The sequence below is a fragment of the Schistocerca piceifrons genome, chromosome 7, assembly GCF_021461385.2.
Source record: "Schistocerca piceifrons isolate TAMUIC-IGC-003096 chromosome 7, iqSchPice1.1, whole genome shotgun sequence".
In the NCBI taxonomy this organism is placed as follows: Eukaryota; Metazoa; Arthropoda; class Insecta; order Orthoptera; family Acrididae; genus Schistocerca; species Schistocerca piceifrons.
In genome coordinates, this window is record NC_060144.1 from 332731510 (window position 1) to 332758932 (window position 27423).

At 40.7% G+C, this 27423-nt stretch overlaps 1 protein-coding gene across 1 annotated transcript in view; it reads left to right on the plus strand.

Moving 5' to 3' along the window:
* LOC124804704 (protein groucho) overlaps positions 1 to 27423 on the plus strand; it is a 721164-nt gene that overhangs the window by 623818 nt on the left and 69923 nt on the right. Inside the window, exons 8-10 of the mRNA XM_047264963.1 lie at positions 9611 to 9916; positions 19001 to 19099; positions 23535 to 23588. Of these exons, the coding sequence (XP_047120919.1) occupies positions 9611 to 9916; positions 19001 to 19099; positions 23535 to 23588 (459 nt within the window). The remainder of the gene's footprint in view (positions 1 to 9610; positions 9917 to 19000; positions 19100 to 23534; positions 23589 to 27423) is intronic.

Consider the following 27423-nt stretch of genomic DNA (forward strand, 5'->3'; position numbering starts at 1 on the left):
ATGGCGTGTACAGGTACAGCTGCCCATGCAGCTTCAACACGATACCACAGTTCATCAAGAGCAGTGACTGGCTTATTGTGACGAGCCAGTTGCTCAGCCACCATTGACCAGACGTTTTCAATCGGTGAGAGATCTGGAGAATGTGTTGGCCAGGGCAGCAGTCAAACATTTTCTGTATCCAGAAAGACCCGTACAGGACCTGCAACATGCGGTCGTGCATTATCCTGCTGAAATATAGGGTTTCGCAGGGATCGAATGAAGGGTAGAGCCACGGGTCGTAACACATCTGAAATGTAACGTCCACTGTTCAAAGTGCCGTCAATGCGAACAAGAGGAGACCGAGACGTGTAACCAATGGCACCCCATACCATCACGCCGGGTGATACGCCAGTATGGCGCTGACGAATACACACTTCCAATGTGCGCGATGTCGCCAAACACGGATGCGACCATCATGATGCTGCAATCGTGCACCCAGGTTCGTCGCTGAGTACACCATCGCAGGCGCTCCTGTCTGTGATCCAGTGTAAAGGGTAACCGCAGCCACGGTCTCCGAGCTGATAGTCCATACTGCTGCAAACGTCGTCGAACTGTTCGTGCAGATGGTTGTTATCTTGCAAAGTCCCCATCTGTTGACTCAGGGATCGAGACGTGGCTGCACGATCCGTTACAGTCATGCGGATAAGATGCCTGTCATCTCGTCTGCTAGTGATACGGGGCTGCTGGGATCCAGCACGACGTTCCGTATTACCTTCTGAACCCACCGATTCCATATTCTGCTAACAGTCACTGGATATCGATTAATGCGAGCCGCAATGTCGTGATACGATAAACCGCAATCGCGATAGGCTACAATCCGACCTTTATCGAAGTCGGAAACGTGATGGTACGTATTTCTCCTCCTTACTCGAGGCGTCACAACGTTTCACCGGGCAACGCTGGTCAACTGCTGTTTGTGTATGAGAAATCGGTTGGAAACGTTCCTCATTTCAGAACGTTGTAGGTGTCGCCACCGGCGCCAACCTTGTGTGAATGCTCTGAAAAGCTGATCATTTGCATATCACAGCATCTTCTTCCTGTCGCTTAAATTTCGGGTCTGTGGCACGTCATCTTCGTGGTGTAGAAATTTTAATGGCCAGTAGTGTATAATCTATGTGAAAAGTTCCAGTATCCCGAGATCCCTTCCGGATATTCAATCTTGTTTCATGATTCTTAAACCAAGTGATAGCGATGATGAACTTATGCTCTGTGCAAATTTCTGAAAGGCGTCTTCCTCTTTCATTCCTTTGCTCCAATCCACGTTCTCCTACTTTTCTTCTTTCTCTTCCGTTTCCTACAATCGAGTTCCAGTCATCCATCGCAATTGAATGTTCGTCTCCCTTTACAACCTGAATAATTTTATCTCATCATACATCATTTCAATCTCTGGATCATCTTCAGAACTAGTTATCTTATAAACTTGTAGTATTGTGGTGGGTGATGTCTTCGTGCCTACCTCGGCTACGATAATGCGTTCAGTACGCTGTTCATAGTAGCATTCCTATTTTCTTGTTCGTTATTAAACCTACTCCTACTTTATCCCTATTTGACTTCGTATTTATGTGTATATCTGTTCTTGTGACCAGGAATCCTGTTCCTCCTGCCACTGAAATTCACTAATTCCCAGTATATCTGTCTTCAATCTATCCATCTCTCTTTTTAAATTTTCGACCTAGCTGCCCAGTTAAGGGTTCTAACATTCCATGCTCCACCCCGTAGAATGCCAGTTTTCTTTCTCCTGGTGACGACATCTTCCTGAGCAGTTCCTGCCTGAAGATTTGAATGGGGGACTATCTTACTTGCAGAATATTTTTCCCAAGAAGGTGCCATCGTCATTAAACCATACAGTAGAGCTGCGTGCCGTCAGGGGAAAAAAGCAATCACGGCTGTAGTTTGTCGTTGCATTGAGTCGTTTGTATTTCTAGCTCGGCAAGACGGTGTTGGCCAGTTGGTCAGATAGCCAGTCATCAAGACTGTTGCCCTTCCAACTGCTGAAATGGCTGGTGCCCCTCATCAGGAACCACGGGTTAGTCAGATACCTTCAGTTCGGCTTCCTGTATCGTTCAGACTCGAAGCCACCCCACCTTGGCGAGATTTGTGGTTCGTGGTGGGGACAGGTCAGTTTCTTAGGCACCATGTATGTTCTCGCACGATGAACGTGAGCTAGCTCTACTATCATTTCAGAGAATAGTACACTGATAAAGGTATGCAGAGTGTAGCGGATATCATGGCAGATCTTTTTTGTTTTTTCTCTGCATCAGTCTTTTTTACAAACGCGTCACACAGTTTACTACCGGATGTTTACTGTATAGTTGTAACTTCATCAGTAACTGTACAACATCTGTCAGCATAGGCTAACTGTTTTGCATCCATGTGTCCACCCTTCAATAAGTGACCTTCTGCCCAGGGGAAAATAAGCATTAATGGCTTGCTGTTGCCACAAGTACCGGAAGGTACTAACCAACTAAAAAACATACGACTTGTAATAGCTATAATTATGGGCTTGTAACTGACGTAAATACTGATGTAATGTTATTCAGTACACTATCCTCAGTCACCAAAAGCAATATCTGCACTTTCACCTGTTACACCCAGTGGAGTGCGGTTTAATTTTGCATGTCTCTATGTTGGTGTACTGATATCTTCTGCTCACTGGAAAAACTGTTGTAAAGGGGATGCGAAATACAGATAATGTCTGGATTTTCCCTAGCTCCCGAAGGTTATAAAATTCAGCCGATGCTGTCGGAAGAAATTATGGCGGACGGTAATTTCCCATGGCTGTTTTGTCAAAGGGTTTATGGCTAGCTCGCTAAAAGCAGTCCTCAGACAAGTCATTCATCATATTGCAGTCTTTTCTTTGGTAGGTAGTCTGCTGTAAAGTTTGCACATATTAAGAAACTGGCTGGAGTTTCATATAGATGAGATTACAGATACAGTGTTGCTTATAATCCATCTTGGTTGCAAAAATGTTTATTCACATGACCGGTTTCGGTTCCTCTAGAACAGTCTTCAGATCTGAAATGACAATGATACTAATTTACTATTTCACAAATGCAAATCTATTTCGTTCTATCCCATCAACATCAAATGAACCAGAACGTACCTGCAATTTCGGTTACAGAAGTAACCCGCCCACATACAACCACCTTCACATGCTGCGTCACATTAAATTGGTTGGCAGAATGCACGTCATTTATATTAATTATAAAACTCTTGCCGATAATTTTATTGTAAATTGCAGTTGTTTCAAAGAAACAAGAATTTCATTGTGTATTTTAATTTTGACAAGTACAGATTTTAATCTTGACACCTACAGATCTATGTATTTTAAGAGATAAAAGCAAATTAGAAAAATCTACTTAATACAGTATGTGCATATGTAATGTAACAAATGTACCATACGCCACCTGTCGGTAAGAGCTTTATAATTAATATAAATGACGTGCATTCTGCCAATCAATTTAATGTGACACAGCATGTGAAGGTTGCTGTGTGTGGACAGTTTACCGAAATGCAGGTACGTTCTGGTACATTTGATGTTGATCGGATAGTACGAAATAGGTTTGCATTTATGAAATAGTAAATTAGTACCATTGTCATTTCAAATCTGAAGATGGTTCTAGAGAAACTGAAACCAGTCATGTGAATAAACATTTTTGCGATCAAGACGGATTATTAGAAACATTGTATAACCAGTGATTGCGGTATCCCCTCAGACATTATGTCTGTTTTTGCAAAGATTACAGATAGTTGTGTATGTAACAATATCGACAACAGCGCGTTTGATACAGATGGCGATTTTAATGTATTTTAGTTGCATCTTTCATTTAAATCTTCATTTGTATTGCCACTGTGTCCATAGTTGCTTTATATTTATTATTAGTATCCGTGATTGCAACTACTAAAAAAATGCTTATTTTTTTACTAAACGCCTTAAATTATACTGAATTAATACAACATTAGCGGCATGCATGTTGTCTGATTTCCGCTTACATCTGTAAGTGTGGTCTACAAGGACGATTTTGCAGGTATTCATGCGTTTGGCCTAATATCTCGTTGGCTTGAAGCACTACACATATCTTAATGTGAAATACAACAAAGTACTGCGCCACTTGTTAACTTTCTCACGGCTAAACGAGTGTGTTGGCCAAAAATACCAATTCCAAATGGAATATCTGTAAAATGTAGACGCAGACGTCACTTCCAGATGTGAGCTGAAATCGGACAAAAATATTCCGCTGACGATGTTTTAAATTAGTGAAAGGTAAACCCGCAGGTAAAATATATGCGCTGTTTTTAGTGGTTGCGAAGATGCCATTTAAATATTATTGGACACTTTTAGTCTAATATTTTTATACTGAAACCTTTATGTGTCGTATAGCACTATTTCCATTTTTCACAGTTTGATGTACAAATAGTAAGTTTAGCTCCCTGTTTATCTAGACTGTTCTGACAATGGCTGCAAAAAGTTCAAACCACGCATAAAAGTGAATATTGCATGTTATCAGGAACGTTAAAAAAGGGTACCATAGGTCGCTTAACCAACATGTACAGAAGATAATTTCGAATGTAAGGAGATTCCAAAACCAATGAGGCGTTGTGACGTGACAAGTGTTCATTGAATGACGATAGTAGGACTTAGTTACATACAAATTTCCTGCGTATGGTGCCTCCTTATATTTTAATATAATGGTCACTGAATAAAACTAGCATTTCGGTCGCGCTTGCGGTGGTCTCCTTCTCGTTCTGCTGATATACACTACCGGCCATTAAAATTGCTGCACCACGAAGATGACGTGCCACAGACGCGAAATGTAACCGACAGGAAGAAGATGCTGTAATTTGCAAATGATTAGCTTTTCAGAGCATTCACACAAGGTTGGCGCCGGTAGCGACACCTACAACGTGCTGACATGAGGAACGTTTCCAACCGATTTCTCATACACAAACAGCAGTTGACCAGCGTTGCCTGGTGAAACGTTGTTGTGACGCCTCGTGTAAGGAGGAGAAATACGTACCATCACGTTTCCGACTTTGATAAAGGTCGGATTGTAGCCTATCGTGATTGCGGTTTATCGTATCGCGACATTCCTGCTCGCGTTAATCGAGATCCAATGACTGTTAGCAGAATATGGAATCGGCGGGTTCAGGAGGGTAATACGGAACGCCGTGCTGGATGCCAACGGCCTCGTATCACTAGCAGTCGAGATGACAGGCATCTTATCCGCATGGCTGTAACGGATCGTGCAGCCACGTCTCGATCCCTGAGTCAACAGATGGGGACGTTTGCAAGACAACAACCATCTGCACGAACAGTTCTACAACGTTTGCAGCAGCATGGACTATCAGCTCGGAGACCATGGCTGCGGTTCCCCTTGACGCTGCACCACAGACAGGAGCGCCCGCGATGATGTACTCAACGACGAACATTGGTGCAAGAATGGCAAAACGTCATTTTTTCGGATGAATCCAGGTTCTGTTTACAGCATCATGATGGTCGCATCCGTGTTTGGCGACATCGCGGTGAACGCACATTGGAAGCGTGTATTCGTCATCGCCATACTGGCGTATCACCCGGCGTGATGGTATGGGGTGCCATTGGTTACACGTCTCGGTCACCTCTTGTTCGCATTGACGGCACGTTGAACAGTGGACGTTACATTTCAGATGTGTTGCGACCCGTTGCTCTACCCTTCATTCGATCCCTGCGAAACCCTACATCTCAGCAGGATAATGCACGACCGCATGTTGCAGGTCCTGTGCGAGCCTTTCTGGATACGGAAAATGTTCGACTGCTGCCCTGGCCAGTACATTCTCCAGATCTCTCACCAATTGGAAACGTCTGGTCAATGGTGGCCGAGCAACTGGCTCGTCACAATACGTGTTGAAGCTGCATAGGCAGCTGTACCTGTACACGCCATCCAAGCTCTGTTTGACTCAACGCCCAGGCGTATCAAGGCCGTTATTACGGCCAGAGGTGGTTGTTCTGGGTACTGATTTCTCAGGATCTAAGCACCCAAATTGCGTGGAAATGTAACCACATGTCAGTTCTAGTATAATATATTTGTCCAGTGAATACCCGTTTATCATCTGCATTTCTTCTTGGTGCAGCAATTTTAATGGCCAGTAGTGTATTTTGTTGCCGAGGTCAATTAAAATGTAATCCAATACACTTTCAATTTTCGCTCACAGGAGACCAATAAACCTAGTAATATTACCGGGTTTGTTTTAAATTGTGACTTTATCTTAACTCAGTAGAGGAGTCACGATGAAAAACAATATACGTCGGACAATGAAGTACACCAATAGGCTCAGTGGAATGCGAACGCAACCGTGCCCGTAACGCAGTGGCGCAGCTGTGTAGTTTGACACCCCACAGAAACATAAAATAATGTTTTGAGTGGAAGCAGTTTTTGATACAAGTGGTTAAGTAAGTAAAATATGATGTTAACCATTTTTAAACAGCTTTTTTTTTGAATGGGAACAAATCAGTAAAACGCGCTTTTACAAATAACACGGTTTATTTGATTATTAATGAAGCACACCCAAAACCAAAGATCTTTTTAGCGATTGGTGGCTTTAATATGTGGCTTAGAATATCTTCCTTCTAATTTCTTCTGCTGCAAATATTGAAAGTGCGTCATCAAACCGATACATTTAGCGACATTATTTTCGGTTAACAATTTTGACGAACTAGGCACTTGGTTCATAGTGGACGTAAGATAATTCTTAAAATAGTTTCAGATTTGAAAAACATAATTTAACAAACGTAACAGCTATGTCTTTATTGTAAACACATACGACCGGCTAGGTAACATTACCTTGAAAAAAATTGTTCTTTAACGTACTGATATTGGTAAATGTATTCAGCTACATATTTTGCAGAAAAACACTTTTTTGACTCCGGGGAACCATAAATCAGATATCTCCTTCAGTCACAACCTCAATTTTTTGTTCACGATTGTTGTATTGTATTATATGGAACCGGGGACCTAGAAACGACGGAGAGGCTACGTCCCCGCCGTAGCCCTCAGTGGTTTACAACAGGCTACAGCAGCCCACTCACGCCACCGCAGCCCCACACCGAAGACAGGATTATTGTGCGGTTCAGCCACCAGTGCCGAAGCTTCCTCTGTAATGATGCAAAAGCGTGGCGCCCTGGGACGTCACACACTTGAAACGGCAAGGCTTCGACACATGGAAAAAAATGGCTTAGCTCAGAAATTCGTGTAAGGGCGGTTAATGATGATACATTGGCATAAAATGTCCACATTTTGCCTCTCCTCTTGACATCTCTGCGATGGAGGACAAAACCACGACGCCCAACATTGGAATCACGCTGTTTTATTATGGGTACCCGAGGAAAACATTCCGAACACATCGCTGCTCAGACTCGACATGAGAAGGCCTTAGGAGGTGGCATACAGTGGTGACATGAAACCACCCCTTCTCTTGCGGCGTTCATTTTTACACATTTCGAAGTCGAAAACGAGTTTACTGTATTATGTGCAACAGAACCACGATCTCGACAAAATTTGACACTAATAACCCGCCCTCGGACAATTCAACGCTTCTCTAAGGACATCATTAGGCTGCAACTCCATTGAACGTGATCTCATCCCTTTGGAATGCGGCGTGAGTGCAGTTTTTGTTTTGGTATGGAGAGTGGAACTACTAGCGGCCGTTAAAAACCATTCGACGAAATTCGAACGTGATACGAAGCAGGAAAGCTTGTTTTCTCATCCCTCATTTTTCGCGCACTGTGTGGCGTGCGCATGGGAGGTGCTACATGGACATACGCGTGAATAAAATGGCAAAGCAACAACCTTCGTGCAGTTGGCGCGCTTTTGTTGGGCGCATTAAAAAGTCTCCTTAGGGAGACACCCGTCCACCAAACACTAACCGCCGGTGGGATAGGCAACCCTTTGAACATGTTTCAGATTTTACATGCAGGTAGCAGGTGCTAGCGTTGAGGGGGTTGCCTGTCTCGCCAACGGGTAGGGATCGATGGATGGGTGTCTTTCTACAGAGTGCTCAGAGCCATTTTTTGAACATTGGATGTAACTGTGGCGAAATTTTGAGCCAATGTGACGAACCCGCCGTTCACATCAGATGAACGTCTGAGCTCGGGCTGTCTTTATGCGCGTGTCGAAACCTTGCTGTTTCAAGCGTCTCGGAGGCAGAGGGTGATGTCGTAGCTTGCCGCACTTTTGCGTCATTACAGAGGAAGATTGTAGGTGCCTTCGAGCCAAATTACGAATGTGTGCGTCGCAATGGGAGAAAATGAAGGGATTTCAAAGACTTTACCCTTCAATTTTGTTACGCTGTGTAACGAGCACGAAAATCTTCAGAGCTCAACCAAATCCTAGAACATAGTGACTGAGAAGCTTGTTAAAAAAATACATATTAAAATAATATCATTGAGATTATTGTCTCAAGTATTGTATGAGAATAATTTTGGTCTTTACGCCATTTTGGCGGTAAAATGCACATTTCCACGCAAAAGGGCCAGGCACAGTCCATAAGCTCTCTATTTGCCCACCTTCTCCCGTAAGTGTCAGGAATGAAACGACAAAAATAAATATGATGGAATTACATTTATCTGGAGACGTATGAGTCTCAGCTTCATCATCAGTAAGGATAGAAGATGGAAGTAATTAATTAAAATTTGTGCGAAGGCTGGGACTTGAAGGCGGGTCTCCTGCCTACTAGGCACATGCGCGAAGCACAACGTGATCGTGGCATTGAGGCCACCACAGCTGTACGGACCACCCTAGTCCAGTGTCGTCCCTAACACAAACGTCAATTCACGGCTTCAGCCCGTTTTACTTTCTTAAATAGTAAATATTTCTGAGGCTCTCCGATTTTGGCATAGCACCTCCACTTCAGCTTCTAGCCTCATCGAAGGTAAAGTTGAGATTCATATGTCTTCAGGAAAATGTAATTCCATCATATTTATTTTTTGTCGTTTCATTCCTGACATTTACGGGAGCAGGTGGGCAAATAGAGTGTCTGAGGTACAGGCAGATTCCCCATTATGTACAAAGCTGGGGTGCTATTCCATTGTCGGAGAACCTCGGCAATGCTGACGATTTAAGAAGGAAAAAATGCATTGAAGGCGTGAACTGAAGTTTGTGTTAGGGAGGGCAACCACAGTGGTGTAGTGGCTATCGCATCTACCTAGTGAGCAGGAGACATGGGTACCAAACTCGGCCCTCGTACAAATTTTAATTCATAAATTCAGCTCCTCTCCAGATCGACAACAAAAATAAATTATGTTCTTACAACTCGCATAGTACCCAGTGCAAAAGCGCCCTACTTCGTAATCCCTCTCCCCTGCAACTACGCCTCTGTCGAAACGTCGGTTTTATTCAGTGACAGTTATTTTACAATATGGCGCAGTGCCATACCGAGAAAACTCCAAGTGACTCTGGCCGCGGAAGCGTAGGCATATGTGTGAGAGTAGGGTTGTCCCCGTCGGATGAGGAGACCCTTTAGCTGGGAGAGTGTGAGGCAGCCGTGGCGTGCGCAGAGTTGGTGGCCGGGCTGAGGGCCCGTGCTGTTCCCGCAGCAGCAGCTCCACGCGCAGCAGCTGCCGCACGGCCCGGCGGCGCTGCCGATGGGCCCGCACCCGGCGCTGCCCGCCGCCATGGGCCCCGGGGGCCTGCTGGCGTTCGGCGGCGGCCTGGGCCCCGGCGCTGCGTCGGCGGCGGCGCAGGCGGCGACTGCGGCGGCGGCGGCGGCGGCGGGCGCGGGGCCGCTGTCCGCGGCGGCGGCGGCGGCGGCAGCGGCGCAGCAGCACCCGCTGCTCAAGACGGCCGCCGACCTGCACGCCGCCAGGGACCCCGACCTCAAGGCGGCCGCCGACGAGAGGCTGGTAAGGAACTCACTGCCGACGTAGCCCGCCGCCACGGCGACTTCTGTTTCGAGACAAAGTCGCCGCCTCGGCCGGCATTTTCACATTTTGACTTCAGAAGTTCAGTTTATATGCATATCGCTGTCCTGTGGCTTGTGTCCTTAGATATTTTCAGATTTGTTCATGGAATGATTTCTTATAGAATATCTGTGTAAAGAACAGATTTCAGGCCTCCAAAACAGCAGGGTTTCCCAGATTCTTTTCATCATTTGTTGCAGTCCAGACAGCTGTGAGGCAATGTTATGTTGCCTTCACCTTATGTTGGGTGGTGGCTCTTGTTTTCTCATTAAAAACATCTGCTCCTTCTGTAGAAGGAAGCTTCTCCATCACCATCAGATGTCACTTCATCTCGTTCAGTTTCATGCTCCGAATAGTGTCATGATCACTAAAACACTTCACTTCACAGGTGTGTGCGGAATATCAAGAGACAAAAGAATAATAGCAGGCTGAGAGATGGTTCAGTGTTAGTGGCCATCAAATGAAAATGAGACAAATGGGGAAAAAAAGTAAGTAAACTCTTTTTTATTTCAGAAGTTATCACCATAACTATTAATACTTTTATCCCACCATGAGACAGAACAGTCAGTGCCTTTATGGAAAAATGTTGGAGGTTGTGTACAGAACCATGATTGTGCCCAGGCATCGACCCTTTCATCTGAAGCAAATCGACAGCTGACAGTGTCTTTCGTCAGGGCTGCGAAACTGTGGAAATGGGACTTGGAGAGATGGGAATGGTATGGAGGACATATATGGGCTTCCTAGTGAACATTCTGAAACACAGTTGAAACAACCTTGGCAACATGCAGGAGGCATTATCATGCAACAGAATGAAGCTGTCCATCAATATTCCTGGGCATTTGGACAGATTGTGACTTTGCAAAATGTCCATGTACTGCTGTATATTAATTGAAACACATTATCAGGTCCAAACTCCCAAGAATGTTGTGACAGACGGCATCATTCTGTTACAGGATATTTCCTGCTCACATGTTGCCAAGGTTTTTTGAGTACACTACAGAAGTCTCGCTGGAAAGCTCTTACACATTCTTTATACAGTCATGATCTCTCTCCATGTGATTTCCATTTTTTTGGGCCCTGAAGAAAGACATTCACAGCTGTCAATCTGTTTTCGACAAAGGGGTGCATGGCTGTATACAATGATGCTTCCATAGGCAACCAAAACGCATTTCCACAAAGACATTGACCATCTCGTTTCACAGGGGGATAAATGTACAAACATTTATGATGGTTGCTTTTGAAATAATAAACAGTTTACTTACCTTTTCTCCATTGGTCTCATTTTTATTTCACTTATACTTAAGTCAGCAGCTCGTGGTCTAGTGGCTAGCATTGCTGCCTCTGGATCACAGGGTCCCGGGTTCGATTCCTGGCGAGGTTGGGGATTTTCTCTGCCTGGGGACTGGGTGTTGGGTGTTTGTGTTGTCCTCATCATTTCAACATCATCATCATTTGTGACAGTGGCTAGATTGGTTTGTGTAAAAACTGGACTGTGTACAAATTGGGACTTTGTACGGGCACTGATGACCGTGCAGTTGCGCACCCCACAAACCCAAACATCATCATCACTTACACTTAAGGGTTAATGCCATACCACATTTCAGTTTTGACAATTTATATTTTCACAGCCCATAACAAAGAAGTAACAAAACACAAATCCATTGACTTGCCAAGGAAGAAATTGTAATATGCTGTAGATGAGACTTAATAGATAAATTTTTAATGAGGAACCCACATCTACAAATGTACCATTAGTTTATAAAATAAGTTTTAATATCACATCACTTTCAAATTTCCCTCTTACAGTATGAATAGAGCGGAGATAATGAGCTCTTAGATGTGTGGTCTAAAGGATGCGCTTCTCATGGTGACCTCGCTATTCATTGCATGAGGAGTGTTTGAGGCACATTCAGTGTACGTTTGTATGCGCATGTGCGCGCGCACACACACACACACACACACACACACACACACACACACACACACACACACACACATATCCTGGCATGTGCCCGTAGAGTAGTGTAGTCAATGTTCCAGTTTCTCACAGTCATTGCTGTAGTTGGACAAAAATTCTATATGACAGACTGAGGTGATGTGGAAAACATTCTCAATATTTGCATTGCACAGCATTACCATTACATACCACATTGTGAAGCCGGAGATTTTAAAGTGATCTAATCTTCGAACTTATTTTACATCCATAGATTACATTTCAGGATATTGCATTCCTTAGCAAAACTTTATCTACAAGTCCTCTTTACAGCCCCTGCAGTCCACATAGGAACTGTGAAACGCCTTATGTAATTTAATTATGTTTGTTTGGACCACATATATTTTATTAAATTTGTGACTTATATTGGCCACAGGCCACCTTCAGTGGGCATGAAATAGATTGGTACAAAGTATCCTATGAATTTTGTAGGTACAAATAATCACTACAAAGTTTTTGTCATGTATCAAAAAGTCATTTGGTGAAATATTCACTACCATGTTAAAGCACCAATTTTACATTTCCCTACACTTCAGCACAGCAAATTTTACTAAAAATGACTCAATTTGGAGATATATTTAATATGGTGTATCACCGAAACTACGTATTTTTGTAATACACAAACATAAGTATGAAAACCACCAAATATGGGGCGTTAGCTTTGTCAACATCTAAATCAACATGGAAGCTGTTTGGTTAGCTCCTGTCAGACAGTCACAGCCCCCAAACGGCAGGAAGACATTCCTAGAGTCTCGAAGAATTCTGCTGAACACCAATTGTCTAACTAGTATTTTATACAGGCAGTGACTCCATTGCATTTTGTCTAATGTCATCTCACTATTTTCACTTTGTATTTCTATAGTTTTACCATTCCTAACTGACGAGCAATTATAATTGTTTTTCTGTTTTCAGTGACTATTTCATTCAGTCTCAAATATAAGTGACTGTAGTATCCATTCCTTTCATTGTTTCATGAGTTAATGTGTATGTGATATTCAATGATACATTATATACACATCAGCTAGCTATAGTTATATTTCATTTAACAGACAGCTACTGGGTTCTATGATATCTGTAATGAGTAAACTTCTCTTTTATGATGTTAATTATGTTGATGCAAGAAGAATCACAGTTACATTTCCTTTGGCTCAATGTTACAGAAGTAAAGGCATAAAAACTGAATTCTGATTAATTATCTTTCAAAATATTTGTACAGCTTGTACAAGTAATATATCATCCTGGCAGACATTTGTGACAACACAGTGATCTGTGCTGTGATCAGCTGACAGAAGGGGACCAGCAGCCGCCATGTTGATTCAAGTACTTGGAAAGCTAACATGCCATATTTGGTAATTTTCATAAGTAACTTGCTTGCTACAAAAATATGCAGTTTCAGTGATACATCACACAGAAGATGTCTCCAGACCCAGTAGTCTTTAGTACGGTTCAGTGTACCAAGGTGTCGGCAAATTTGACATTGGCATATTAAAAATGTACCAATTTCATGCCCTCTTTCAGTGACCGGTGTGGTGGGTGTGTGTGTGTGTGTGTGTGTGTGTGTGTGTGTGTGTGTGTGTGTGTGTGTGGTCAAGACAAACAAACAATTCAAATATGTGAGTGCATCTTTAAACATTGTTCTCATTTTGCGTTCGTGCAATTTTATTTTCATCATTGTCTTTATTGACTGTATTGTAATGTTTTGTTTCTGAGCCTTCTGAAGTTGAATTTAATGACCATGATCAGTGTCCTGTAAAATATTTCCAACCTGGTTGTCAGGGGGTTCATCGTTTTTCACATTCTGGAACTCGTGGAGCAGTTATCCCTTAACCCGTACTACAGAAGAGTTCTTGCATTTACAGTCTGTTCTTAGCAGCTAGCTGGGCTAACCACAGGGCTTGAGACTTCCTGTTGATGTCAGGAGTTTTCTGTGAATATTATGATGTAAGTTATAGTTACTAGAGGGCTGGCCTAATGATAGTACTTTGCAGAGAAAGGCGATTAGTGGGAGAACAGACAAGAGTAATTATTATCTCTATATTGGAGTGAAAACCAACCTTACTATGCAGAATTCTGCTGCCGTGAGACCTACCCAATGCCAACAAACTGAACATTAACTTTCTGCTCAGCTGCTTGTGGTGTGTGATGGCCGAGGCTACTACAGAACGGTGTACAGTGTGATTTCTCATGACAACAGGCCACTTTCTGTCTGACAAAGCTTAAAATTTTTAGTGGTGTTTTACATCATTTGATACAATTTTCCACAAAAGAACAATTCCATTTCTGTGAGAAGAATAATACATCTTTTTATGGTTTTACATGTACAGACCAGAATACATATATAATATTAAAATATGACACTCCTGATGGTTGCAAAAGAAATATTGTTTCATCTTTGTGTTTGTCAAACTTATCTTGGACACTTTTATCTTTCTGAGTGGGTAAATTATTGCCTCAAAAGATGTGGTCAGCTTCTTACAATAGTATCAGTACCACTGAATGAAAGTAGTCACACAAAATTGTTTCCTAGGTGTCACTAAAGAACTTTCAGTTTGATAGTAGGGCCGATTGACAACAGTAGCTATTCAAGAGCATAGGGAGACCTTCATGATAATTAACAATTGGATGCAGACAATCTGAATTTCATTCTTCCTACCAGTGTTCTCCATATGTAAATGTATCTTACTGTAGGAAATAGTGTTAATTTTCTTGGGAAACCAGAAAACGTGTTTCAGTTGTTTGTTAGTCATGGTTTTATGCTCCTTCTACTCTGGAAGCTTCCATTTGCACTTACCTGATTTGAGAATAGTTTGGAAAAAGCAGTGCTAGGATAAATGATCCACTCAGTGTTCTCTGATAAGTTTGGTTTTTTCCACTCTGCATTTAGCAGACAAGATTTGAATACAAAATGTGTTTGCTGTTTTGATGCTGGATACAACAGCTCAAGATAGTCCATAGCAGCCCATAGGACAATTGGCACAGGTCTTCCGTCCAAGCGGACACCAGTAATTTGCTTTTGAAGAACAGATCATGAAGTCTTGATAATAAATTAGAAGTTTGCATGATTGGAAATGATATGAAATTGGAAATGATGTGAAAGATATTTATTCATGAAAGGACTTGGTGAAAAATTTCGCTTAAGTGTGTATGCAGATATAAAAACAGCAATTTTCACAATGATTGTTGAAACACTGGGCTGCTGGCTGAGTGACAACTCGAAAGTTCTTATTTTTTGATTATTTTCTCCACATTGTTTCATTTACTACGTGGTTCTAATACTTTTCTGTAGCAGTTGTTTACAAATATAGAATTTTGAAACTACCCAACAGTTTAAAACTGTGAACTGAATTGTCACTGTCATTTACCACCATCTCCTTTCTCTCAAGGATGCTAGTCCATCATGGTATCCAAGGTTGTTAAAAGTATTGCATGCTTTAAGCTTTGAGTCAGACTTTCTATCATGTTGTGATAGATCATTCACTAAGAGGCATGTGGGGGTTGAAAGGCATAGTTATAGTTTCAAATTCCATTCAAGGATAAAGTTTTCAGCTATTTGGAAATTTTGTTACTTTACTTGCCCCAGTACCAAGTGAAAGATTAATTCAGGGAAATATAATGTATTTCCCCCCCATGAACCATGGACCTTGCCGTTGGTGGGGAGGCTTGCGTGCCTCAGCGATACAGATTGCCGTACCGTAGGTGCAACCACAACGGAGGGGTATCTGTTGAGAGGCCAGACAAACGTGTGGTTCCTGAAGAGGGGCAGCAGCCTTTTCAGTAGTTGCAAGGGCAACAGTCTGGATGATTGACTGATCTGGCCTTGTAACAATAACCAAAACGGCCTTGCTGTGCTGGTACTGCGAACGGCTGAAAGCAAGGGGAAACTACAGCCATAATTTTTCCCGAGGGCATGCAGCTTTACTGTATGATTACATGATGATGGCGTCCTCTTGGGTAAAATATTCCGGAGGTAAAATAGTCCCCCATTTGGATCTCCGGGCGGGGACTGCTCAAGAGGATGTCGTTATCAGGAGAAAGAAAACTGGCGTTCTACGGATCGGAGCGTGGAATGTCAGATCCCTTAATCGGGCAGGTAGGTTAGAAAATTTAAAAAGGGAAATGGATAGGTTGAAGTTAGATATAGTGGGAATTAGTGAAGTTCGGTGGCAGGAGGAACAAGACTTCTGGTCAGGTGACTACAGGGCTATAAACACAAAATCAAATAGGGGTAATGCAGGAGTAGGTTTAATAATGAATAGGAAAATAGGAATGCGGGTAAGCTACTACAAACAGCATAGTGAACGCATTATTGTGGCCAAGATAGATACGAAGCCCACACCTACTACAGTAGTACAAGTTTATATGCCAACTAGCTCTGCAGATGACGAAGAAATTGAAGAAATGTATGATGAAATAAAAGAAATTATTCAGATTGTGAAGGGAGACGAAAATTTAATAGTCATGGGTGACTGGAATTCGAGTGTAGGAAAAGGAAGAGAAGGAAACATAGTAGGTGAATATGGATTGGGGGACAGAAATGAAAGAGGAAGCCGCCTGGTAGAATTTTGCACAGAGCACAACATAATCATAACCAACACTTGGTTTAAGAATCATGAAAGAAGGTTGTATACATGGAAGAACCCTGGAGATACTAAAAGGTATCAGATAGATTATATAATGGTAAGACAGAGATTTAGGAACCAGGTTTTAAATTGTAAGACATTTCCAGGGGCAGATGTGGACTCTGACCACAATCTATTGGTTATGAACTGTAGATTAAAACTGAAGAAACTGCAAAAAGGTGGAAATTTAAGGAGATGGGACCTGGATAAACTAAAAGAACCAGAGGTTGTACAGAGATTCAGGGAGAGCATAAGGGAGCAATTGACAGGAATGGGGGAAATAAATACAGTAGAAGAAGAATGGGTAGCTTTGAGGGATGAAGTAGTGAAGGCAGCAGAGGATCAAGTAGGTAAAAAGACGAGGGCTAGTAGAAATCCTTGGGTAACAGAAGAAATATTGAATTTAATTGATGAAAGGAGAAAATATAAAAATGCAGTAAGTGAAACAGGCAAAAAGGAATACAAACGTCTCAAAAATGAGATCGACAGGAAGTGCAAAATGGCTAAGCAGAGATGGCTAGAGGACAAATGTAAGGATGTAGATGCCTATCTCACTAGGGGTAAGATAGATACCGCCTACAGGAAAATTAAAGAGACCTTTGGAAAGAAGAGAACCACTTGTATGAATATCAAGAGCTCAGATGGAAACCCAGTTCTAAGCAAAGAAGGGAAAGCAGAAAGGTGGAAGGAGTATATAGAGGGTTTATACAAGGACGATGTACTTGAGGACAATATTATGGAAATGGAAGAGGATGTAGATGAAGATGAAATGGGAGATACGATACTGCGTGAAGAGTTTGACAGAGCACTGAAAGACCTGAGTCGAAACAAGGCCCCCGGAGTAGACAATATTCCATTGGAACTACTGACGGCCGTGGGAGAGCCAGTCCTGACAAAACTCTACCATCTGGTGAGCAAGATGTATGAAACAGGCGAAATACCCTCAGACTTCAAGAAGAATATAATAATTCCAATCCCAAAGAAAGCAGGTGTTGACAGATGTGAAAATTACCGAACTATCAGCTTAATAAGTCACAGCTGCAAAATACTAACACGAATTCTTTACAGACGAATGGAAAAACTAGTAGAAGCCAACCTCGGGGAAGATCAGTTTGGATTCCGTAGAAACACTGGAACACGTGAGGCAATACCGACCTTAGAAGAAAGATTAAGGAAAGGCAAACCTAAGTTTCTAGCATTTGTAGACTTAGAGAAAGCTTTTGACAATGTTGACTGGAATACTCTCTTTCAAATTCTAAAGGTGGCAGGGGTAAAATACAGGGATGAAAGGCTATTTACAATTTGTACAGAAACCAGATGGCAGTTATAAGAGTCGAGGGACATGAAAGGGAAGCAGTTGTTGGGAAGGGAGTAAGACAGGGTTGTAGCCTCTCCCCGATGTTGTTCAATCTGTATATTGAGCAAGCAGTAAAGGAAACAAAATAAAAATTCGGAGTAGGTATTAAAATTCATGGAGAAGAAATAAAAACTTTGAGGTTCGCCGATGACATTGTAATTCTGTCAGAGACAGCAAAGGACTTGGAAGAGCAGTTGAATGGAATGGACAGTGTCTTGAAAGGAGGATATAAGATGAACATCAACAAAAGCAAAACGAGGATAATGGAATGTAGTCAAATTAAGTCGGGTGATGCTGAGGGAATTAGATTAGGAAATGAGGCACTTATAGTAGTAAAGGAGTTTTGCTATTTGGGGAGCAAAATAACTGATGATGGTCGAAGTAGAGAGGATATAAAATGTAGGCTGGCAATGGCAAGGAAAGCATTTCTGAAGAAGAGAAATTTGTTAACATCCAGTATTGATTTAAGTGTCAGGAAGTCATTTCTGAAAGTATTCGTATGGAGTGTAGCCATGTATGGAAGTGAAACATGGACGATAAATAGTTTGGACAAGAAGAGAATAGAAGCTTTCGAAATGTGGTGCTACAGAAGAATGCTGAAGATTAGATGGGTAGATCACATAACTAATGAGGAAGTATTGAATAGGATTGGGGAGAAGAGAAGTTTGTGGCACAACTTGACCAGAAGAAGGGATCGGTTGGTAGGACATGTTCTGAGGCATCAAGGGATCACCAATTTAGTATTGGAGGACAGCGTGGAGGGTAAAAATCTTAGAGGGAGACCAAGAGATGAATACACTAAGCAGATTCAGAAGGATGTAGGTTGCAGTAGGTACTGGGAGATGAAAAAGCTTGCACAGGATAGAGTAGCATGGAGAGCTGCATCAAACCAGTCTCAGGACTGAAGACCACAACAACAACATAATGTATTTACATTTGTTAATGAATAACTAAAATTCTTGGTTTATTCTGTATGCACCTAAATATCATTTGGCAAAATAAGTCTCTCTCTCTCTCTTTTTCTCTGAGAATTTTGTTGTTTTTTTTTCTTTTTTCAGAGAGCTTCTGTGTCACCGGGTGAGAGAGACAAGTATCGTTCTCGATCTCCGGATGTTGAACCAGATGTGAAGAGACGAAAAGAAGATAAACTTGGTCATGTAAGTGAAATTATCTATTTATATCGTAGAATGAAGGCTTTTCTGCTTTGTTATGTATGTAGCTTCGCTTATTTAGTTGGAATGTTAACAAATATCTCCTGAGGGACTCAGCAACAGACAACAATTCATCAAGATAGAATAATTATTCTTTCAGTGAAAGTAAATCAGAAATTGCCTATAGGCCAAACTTGACAGCAGATAACAAATATTTACATGGAAGAGAATGGTTACCTTGAATTTGCAAGTCTGATTTTCATTCTAACTGGAATGTCTGATACATAACACAAGTACAAGTACATAAAGGAATTGATTCCACACAAACATGTGTGCTGTGGGAACATGAGAACTGGTGTGAGTAGTGGGTGCACGGATTTAAATGTGAGACTGAAGAAAATGGATGGAATAAACATTTTGTGGGCATTACTGGAAGAGGCATTTGATTGAGAGAAGTGCACAAATTAGATGAGATGAATAAGCAGTTCAAATACAACAAGAGAGAATGTGAAAATGGTAGTATGAAAAAGACGAAGTCTTTGCAATTAAGTAAAGTGAAAACAATGACTGGAGGCTTTTGAGCTGTAGCAGGATGAGAAATAACTATAGAAATGAAGTGAGGAAGTTGAGGTGGGTTGTGGAAGAAGTGGAAAGCTTCCACCATTTACTACTAAAGCATCTCCAGGCTTATCACAGACACTGTTTTTTTTGAAATATGGTAATGAAATATCCTTGTTAACAAAATTGGCAATCACCTTTACCTGAAGCCACAGTGTTACTTGCCATATATTGTTAACAGCCTACCTTTCTTTTCTAAAATTATGCAGACCTCCCTCAGTCTCCTTTAATTTTGTTTTGTGTTTAATGCCTTTGTTTTCATCATTCATTTTGCTTTACACTTCAATTCATAATCAATTTATCATTATGTCTCAATGTACTTTCCAATCAATATTTACTGGTGGTCAACGTAAAGGCTGTTACCAAAACTATAAAGTTTTAATGAGGGGATATTCTGAAAGTAGGTTCTCCACACCGAAACTGTATAACCAAAAACAAATACACTATTGCATCATGAACTACACACCTTTTACTATTTTTTGACATAGTTGCCACCAACATTGAGACATTCATTGTATTTTGCAGACTTTTTGGGAAACCACTCTGGTAAATCTTGGTGCCCTGTGATGCAAGGAATTGTCACACACCCTGCTCTGCCTCAGCATTGATTTGGAAGTGATTTCCCAAGACTACAGCTTTCAGTGCAGGAAACTGATGAAAGTCTGATGGGGGCAAGATTGGGCCTGTAGGCTGGGCAATCCAATCTCTCCCATCCGAAAGAATGACTCTGCCCCTGTGTGAGCCTTGCTGTGTGTGGTTTTGCATTGTCACATAAGAGTACAAAATCTTCACTCAAAGAGCCCTGGTATTTTTCGTTGAATAGCAGACCTTAGTTTGGTGAGGGTACCAGAGTAGCAAGTTGTACTGATGGCCCCTCGCTGGAGGAAATCACACCTTTTGTGTCCCAGAACACTGCAGCCATAACATCTTTTATGGAGGGTGATACTCTGAATTTTTTCTTCACTAATGAGCTGGGGTGGTTCCATATAATTGAGGCGATGTAGGATTCTGGTGTGCAGTGGCACACCCTTGTCTCATCGTCTTTGTTGATTCTGAACAGGAACTCATTTCTCTCATGCACGTGCTGCATCAAATGATCAAGGGTAATTCCCATTCCCACTCTCTTGTGAACTGAGGTCAGGTTTCTCAGCACCCATCTTGCAGACATTTTTCGGTAACTCAAAACATCGTGGAGTATGCGGCCTGAGCACAGCCAGTACGCAGTGAGGATGCCACATCTGACACCATTATACACCTGTCCACCAACAACAGGTCGTGTACTCTAGCAATGGTGTTTTCATTTGTGGATGTGGAGGGACACTCACTTCAGTCTTCCATCTACCCCACCCTCCCTTCGTACCCTGAACATGCAACACCAGTGACCAACCATTTAATGAGGCATGGTTTCTTCACAATACACGGTGTGTAGACATTTGTGGATATGAACACCTTAGTCCCACGCGCCCATTCATACCAGATAACAGAATACACTTCCACTGGTGGGCACATTTTCAGTACACATCTATCTGCCATCATGATGTGTACTCGAATAACCTCAGGTATGCTGGTCTGCTGCTACTCTTTCTTCTTTGGTGCTGTGTGCATGTTTCATTCCTCGTCTGCTGATGCAGCTTCTATTGTTGAGCCAATAGTGGTGTGGATTCATATTATGTTTGTTTGTTGTTTGTGTCACATGGTGGACCATCTTCTCTTTCAAAAACTTTCGGAAGTCTCTCGTATTAGGAAGTGGTTATGCACTCCCAATACATCTAGCTTCACTTCATCTGGAAATTGAGTAATGTCATTGTGTAATGACATAAACATCTGAAGACAGGAATTGTTATTGAGCTGGTATTGGTATTTTCCATGGCTAAGTATAATTCGTAGATATTAGGGTTTAGTATAGAATGCTAACCTAACCTTAAAACATATAGGCTGTTTAGCTTATGATGTATACTTTGCAAGAAATTATATGTTATGTTGTATGTGAACTAATGTATGTAATCTTTAAAAAAATGTTTTTACTATGTGCACAAGTGCTTTTGAGGATGAGACACAAGGCCTCGAAATCGATCATGCAATAAAACTTATTACTCCATAACAGCAGCCTGAGGCTATTTCACTTATTGTCACAGACACTGAGAGTTTCTTGTATAGTTTCTTGTATAGTTTCTTCTTTGCCAGTGTTACACAATGATGGCAAGAATTCATACATATTATAGCACAGTTGTGTTTTAATTATTGACTGACTCATATTGTGCATCACTGCTATAGTGCAGTACTAGCACTTCCACCCGTGCCTTACATATACGACCAAATACCACTCAATAAATAATGTCTAAAGCTCACAAATACACACAATCTTCTAATACTAGTGTCTCATAGCATGCTCATAATTTTATCCACTTCACAATGAAACGAATCTGCACAATAAAACTAGACCAAACTGACAGAAAAACCTTGTATTTGTCATATGGTAGCAGGCCAATGCACAAAAGCTGAGTTTATTTAACCAGGGACTTTTCACATTGCATAACAAAAAAGTTTGGAGAAAATTGTGCTGTTCACATGTCAAAAGGGAAAGTCAGCTGGAAAACAGAGTCAGGAATGAACTGTGGGACAACCCATGAGGTGACTTTCAGCTTATAGATGTAAGTGTAGATGTCCTTTTTAAATTTACTCTTCCCACATCTTGTCGTACTAGGTAAGGTGATACAGTGATGTGGTGGACTTGTAATCAGGAAGACGGCAGTTAAATCCCTTTCCAGCTACCCAGATTTAGAGCTACTCTGGTTTCTCTAAATCATTGAAGGTGAATGCCAGGATGACTCCATTGTAAATGACATATTCTCCATTATTCCTTTATCAATGCTTGTGCTCTGTCACTAATGACCTCATCATCAACAGGATACTGTACCAGAATATTCCTTTCTCTTTCATCTTCTTGTCTCCTTTGACTCTGTGTTCTCTCTCTTCCATCCCCTTCTTCAAACTGTTCTGTAATAGTAATATTTCAGTTAGTAGCCACTTACAAAAATCTTTCACTAAATGTCTTCAGTTGATTTACTCACAAAATTTTCCGTAAGTAACTTCAGATAAAAAGGATGTCTGTCTGTTCACGGGCAATGGTTCGACATCTCTACATATCTAACCATCGTACTAGAGCATCTGTCAGTGGCTCTAACAATTAATGTAAAGCATGTATCAAAGTGATGTTTGTGAGAAAATTAAGCGACTTATGATATTTTATACTTTTTCTGCACATTTTGCATGCTCTCATATTACTAATCTCTTCAAATATCCTATTTTATAATAATACTTAGCATTGCATGAAATTTTCTTTTATATCCATCAAAATGGTGCATGTTTCACTTTGACAGATTAACTTATTGGTGAAAGGACGTAATAAAAAACTTTACAAATATTTTTATTGTAACATTGGATGTGTATTTGTTACCTAATTCTACCACCTGTTGGGTTAATTTATGTTAACAAATATATGTCTGTTAAACCATTCAAACAAAATATGTTACATACATACTTGTGCAAATCACTAACTGGTTTTCATTTGAAAAAGGGAGAAAAAGTGATGGAAAGATTCTTTAAAAAAATATTCTAGAAATAAAACTTAACTTGACAAAATTTGAATGAAAACAAATTCAATTATAAATTAAGAGTTGTTGTTTAGAGATTATTTCTTACACTATAATTTCTGTCACATGGCAATGCATTATGTGTTGTCCTCAAAGAAAACCCTTTATTGTGAGTTGTTGAACAACATTTGGGTGTAAATACTTTTAAACTCTTTTTGTTTCTTTTCCAGGAAAGTGATGGAGAGAAGAGTGACCAAGATTTAGTAGTGGATGTAGCAAATGAGGTTGGTTATTGAAGTGAAGTCTTGATTCTTTTAACAGCTAATCATCTTGTTTTCTTGTTCTGTTTAAATCTCTCTCTCTCTCTCTCTCTCTCTCTCTCTCTCTCTCTCTCTCTCTCTCTCTCTCTCTCTAGCATGAAATACTTAATGTATTGCAACAGTGTCCACCTATTCCAATCAAATTATTTGTGGTACTTAATGCATTGTTTGGTGTACAATTGTAAAACTGATAAGAAAATGTGTACTAAATATCATTTTCTACTTAAATACATTCATGGTTCCATCAAAGGAATCCCTGATTTTAAAATTATATATCTTGAAAGCTGAGATCGAGAGATGAGTGCACGAAATGGTATGTTTATTGTGCAAGCTGTAAGAATTTGTTGCCAAAGTTGTACAGCAGTTTCGAAATAGTTAAAAAAAACTGCTGACACATGACACTGTAATCACAATCTGTAGTGGCTATAAATAGTGCGCTGCAGCTCACTGATGAGTTACACCATTGAAACATGAGAGGAGGTTAGGATAGAAGGAAGGAAGGAATGAAGAGGTTGAAATTATGTATTCCACTGGACAACATGTTTTTCTATTACTGGAGTACCACAGGTTAGAATGCAGTCCTACAGTAACAAGGTACAGTTTTCAAACACAATGTAATGTTCCAAAACTACCTGAAATGAAAACCAAAACTGTCATTAAAGTTTCTGCAATTATTCTGTAAAATCCAAGGAAATCTGTTTGAAGAATTGCAGCAGAGACTGATTTGCAGCATTCCAGGATGCAGAAAATACTGCGACAGAGACTACACATTTCCATTCAAAATCAAAAGCTACCAGGACATAACTGTGGGATATGTCCAACAGAGGGCTGACTTTGTGAGCCATATTCTCACAATGATTGATAATGAAGGATTTGATGTTGGCTGCATCCAGTTTGCAGATGAAACACACTTCTACCTGAATGGTGTCATGAATAAACAGATTTGGCAATTGTGGAGTTCCAAAAAAATCCCCGTTTGTCTGAAGTGAAGTGAAACTAGTGTATTCTTCCAAAGTTACTGTTTGGAGTGTGGTATGCAGAAGAGGCATTATTGGCCCTTTTTCATGTGAGAAATGGTCACTAGTGAATGTTACATTGCAATTTTGGAACAATTTCTTGCCACACACCTAGTGCTGAAGGTTCGACCGGGCACCAGGTGATTCGTGCAGGATGGGGCCTGACCACATTCGCACCAAACATGTGTTTCGCTTTCTTAATGAATACTTCGGGACTAGAGTCATTGCATTGGATTATTGCAAATTTAATGGCAAAGGTAATGGCCTTCATATTCACCTGATCTGAGTTCTTGTGACTACTCTTCATGGAGCACATTCAGAGACACTGTCTACCAGAACCATTTCACCACTCAGGATGAGCTTGAATCAGCAGTCTGTGTGGCATATGAATCCATTTCCGTTGAGATGCTGCAGGACATGATGGCAAACATCGTTGTTCACTTGCGCCACCTCTGTACAGTGAGTGGCGGACATTTTGAAAATATTGTGATGTGTTTGTAAAGACTGCTTGCAGAAGACTAGTTTAATTATGCAAGCAGATTCTGTATGAGCTGCACAATGTACAGTGCTGCCTGTTAGTAGCTTTTTGAACTATTTCAAAACTTCTGTATAAAATTCTTAACAGCTTTCACAATAAATGTACCCTTTGTTGCACTCTTCTAGCGATCTTTGTTTTTGAGATATTTAATTTTGAAATCAGAGATTCTTTTGCTGGACACCCTGTAATAGTGGACATTTCCATGTCAATTCTGCCTATTCTTCTATGTGGTTTTTTTGTGTGGCTTACTTTTAAATGTTACTTTCTGAAATTCTGTCTATAAATCATCTCAAAAGTCCCTTCTTAATTTGTGTTCTCTATACAATTTCAAAGACGAAACACAAAAAAATCTATGGATTTCATTAGAAATAGGTAAAATCACTGTGCTCTTCAAACTTATGGAAGAACTGACAATATCTCACTAAAATAATTTGTTATTCATATTTGGAACTATTAAAAGTAAGAACCACTGGAAAATGTGTAACATTGTAAACATTCTACAACTTTAAATTCAGCCTCATGATGTGTTCTCATTTAGTCACCATGGTCAGTAAATTGCTCAGTCATGCCAGACTGAAAGCACAGGTTTTTCAAAATTTAAAGAGGATTCCTGTATGTGAATATTTTGATTCAGATCCATCCCAGTGATGTGTAAATAATTTTAAATGACCACTGAGTGGTTTTTTGAGTAACTGGATGAACAATTTCTTCTCTTATTTTAGCAAGCTAGATTCCACTTGTTCTTTTACAAACTTGGTTATAACAGTGCCTCACAAGATGTTTTCTTATCTCTTTGACCTCTCACCCCTCCCCATCTCCCCTGTCCCTCCAGTACTTTAATGGAACCACATCTTAGTGTGACTGCTAAAATTGTAGTTCTCTAATGTTGCAGGTGCATTGTAACAACTTAAAACAGTAAATTTACTGAATTATACACCTCTGAGCTCATCAAGATGACAGCTTAATTACTATCATCTCACAATACGGAGATGCCCTCTTGGACACTGTTGGCAAAGCTTTGTGTGGTACAGAGAATAAATAAATGAGATGCAATGTACTTTACATAGAAACTTTTGACTATCTGACAGAAACATTTCCTCTGTCTTTTCTCCTTTCATGTCTCCATTATTCACTTCAGAGCCTCCAAGCATCCCCATCCCCATCTATACCCCTATCACACTTACACATACATAGTATCACTGTATGCCAACTCTACAGCTTGGTATTAGATAATCTACACACTTTTTTGCTTGAAACTACATCCTGTTACACTCTCACCACTTATTTATTCCTCTCCATTATTTGTTTTATGGAGTAACTCTTGTAGGCCCTGGTCCAAGAGTCACTTAGTATTGGTACTTATCATTTAACATGTCTCATAATATTTATCTTCCCCATTACTTTGTGGTTCCATTAGTAGGAACAGCATTTTCATTGGTACGTAAGCTCACCATGAGATTTTCATAAATAGCTTCTGCTCTCACCAAAGGCATCAGTAAGAACTGTTATAGCTGAAAAGTAAAGGAGCAGCATTTTCTGTGTTCCAAGAAGTTAGTACTAAAAAAATAATAATATCAGACAGTTTTTAATGATAACTCTGAACTGGCTTTAGCAAATTGTTAGGTGACAGTGTTGGCCCATACATGTAACCACAACAGTGCAGTCCAGCAGTCACGCCTATTCTCTCCTCCTTATGAACAGTAGTGATGCTTTACACTGTATTGAAACAATTTTCAAGCACAATCACCATACAACAAATTACAAAAATACACATCCATTCACTCTTCTTCTGTGCAGCCATTACTCTCATCAGGTGCAGCTGATACCATGAATGCGTCTGTTTTACAGACAAGGGAAACTAGGTTGCTAGAAGCCACTACTGAAACATTTTTTTTCCAAAAAAATCTCTATGTTTGAAGTGTGTATCTGTTGTTGTTGCAGGTATATTATTTGTGAAGTGATGTCTTTAAAGTCCGTAAAGTCATGTGATTGTTGCAGGTTGGTAGTGAGTTAGATGTAGACCTATGGAAGTAAGTTATGTTTTTGAAGAGAATTAATAACTTATTAATTGAATTCAAGAGCATTTCCAATGACTGCTTCCCTTTTGTAACAGTGTGGACTGAGTCTTGTAAAAGTAGATCATGGGTAACAAAAGGAATTAGCGTGTCTAACATTAAGAAGAGGAAACTGCATATGGAGGCAAAAATTAATTGAAGTCCTGAATTTCTTAAATATATAAGCACAT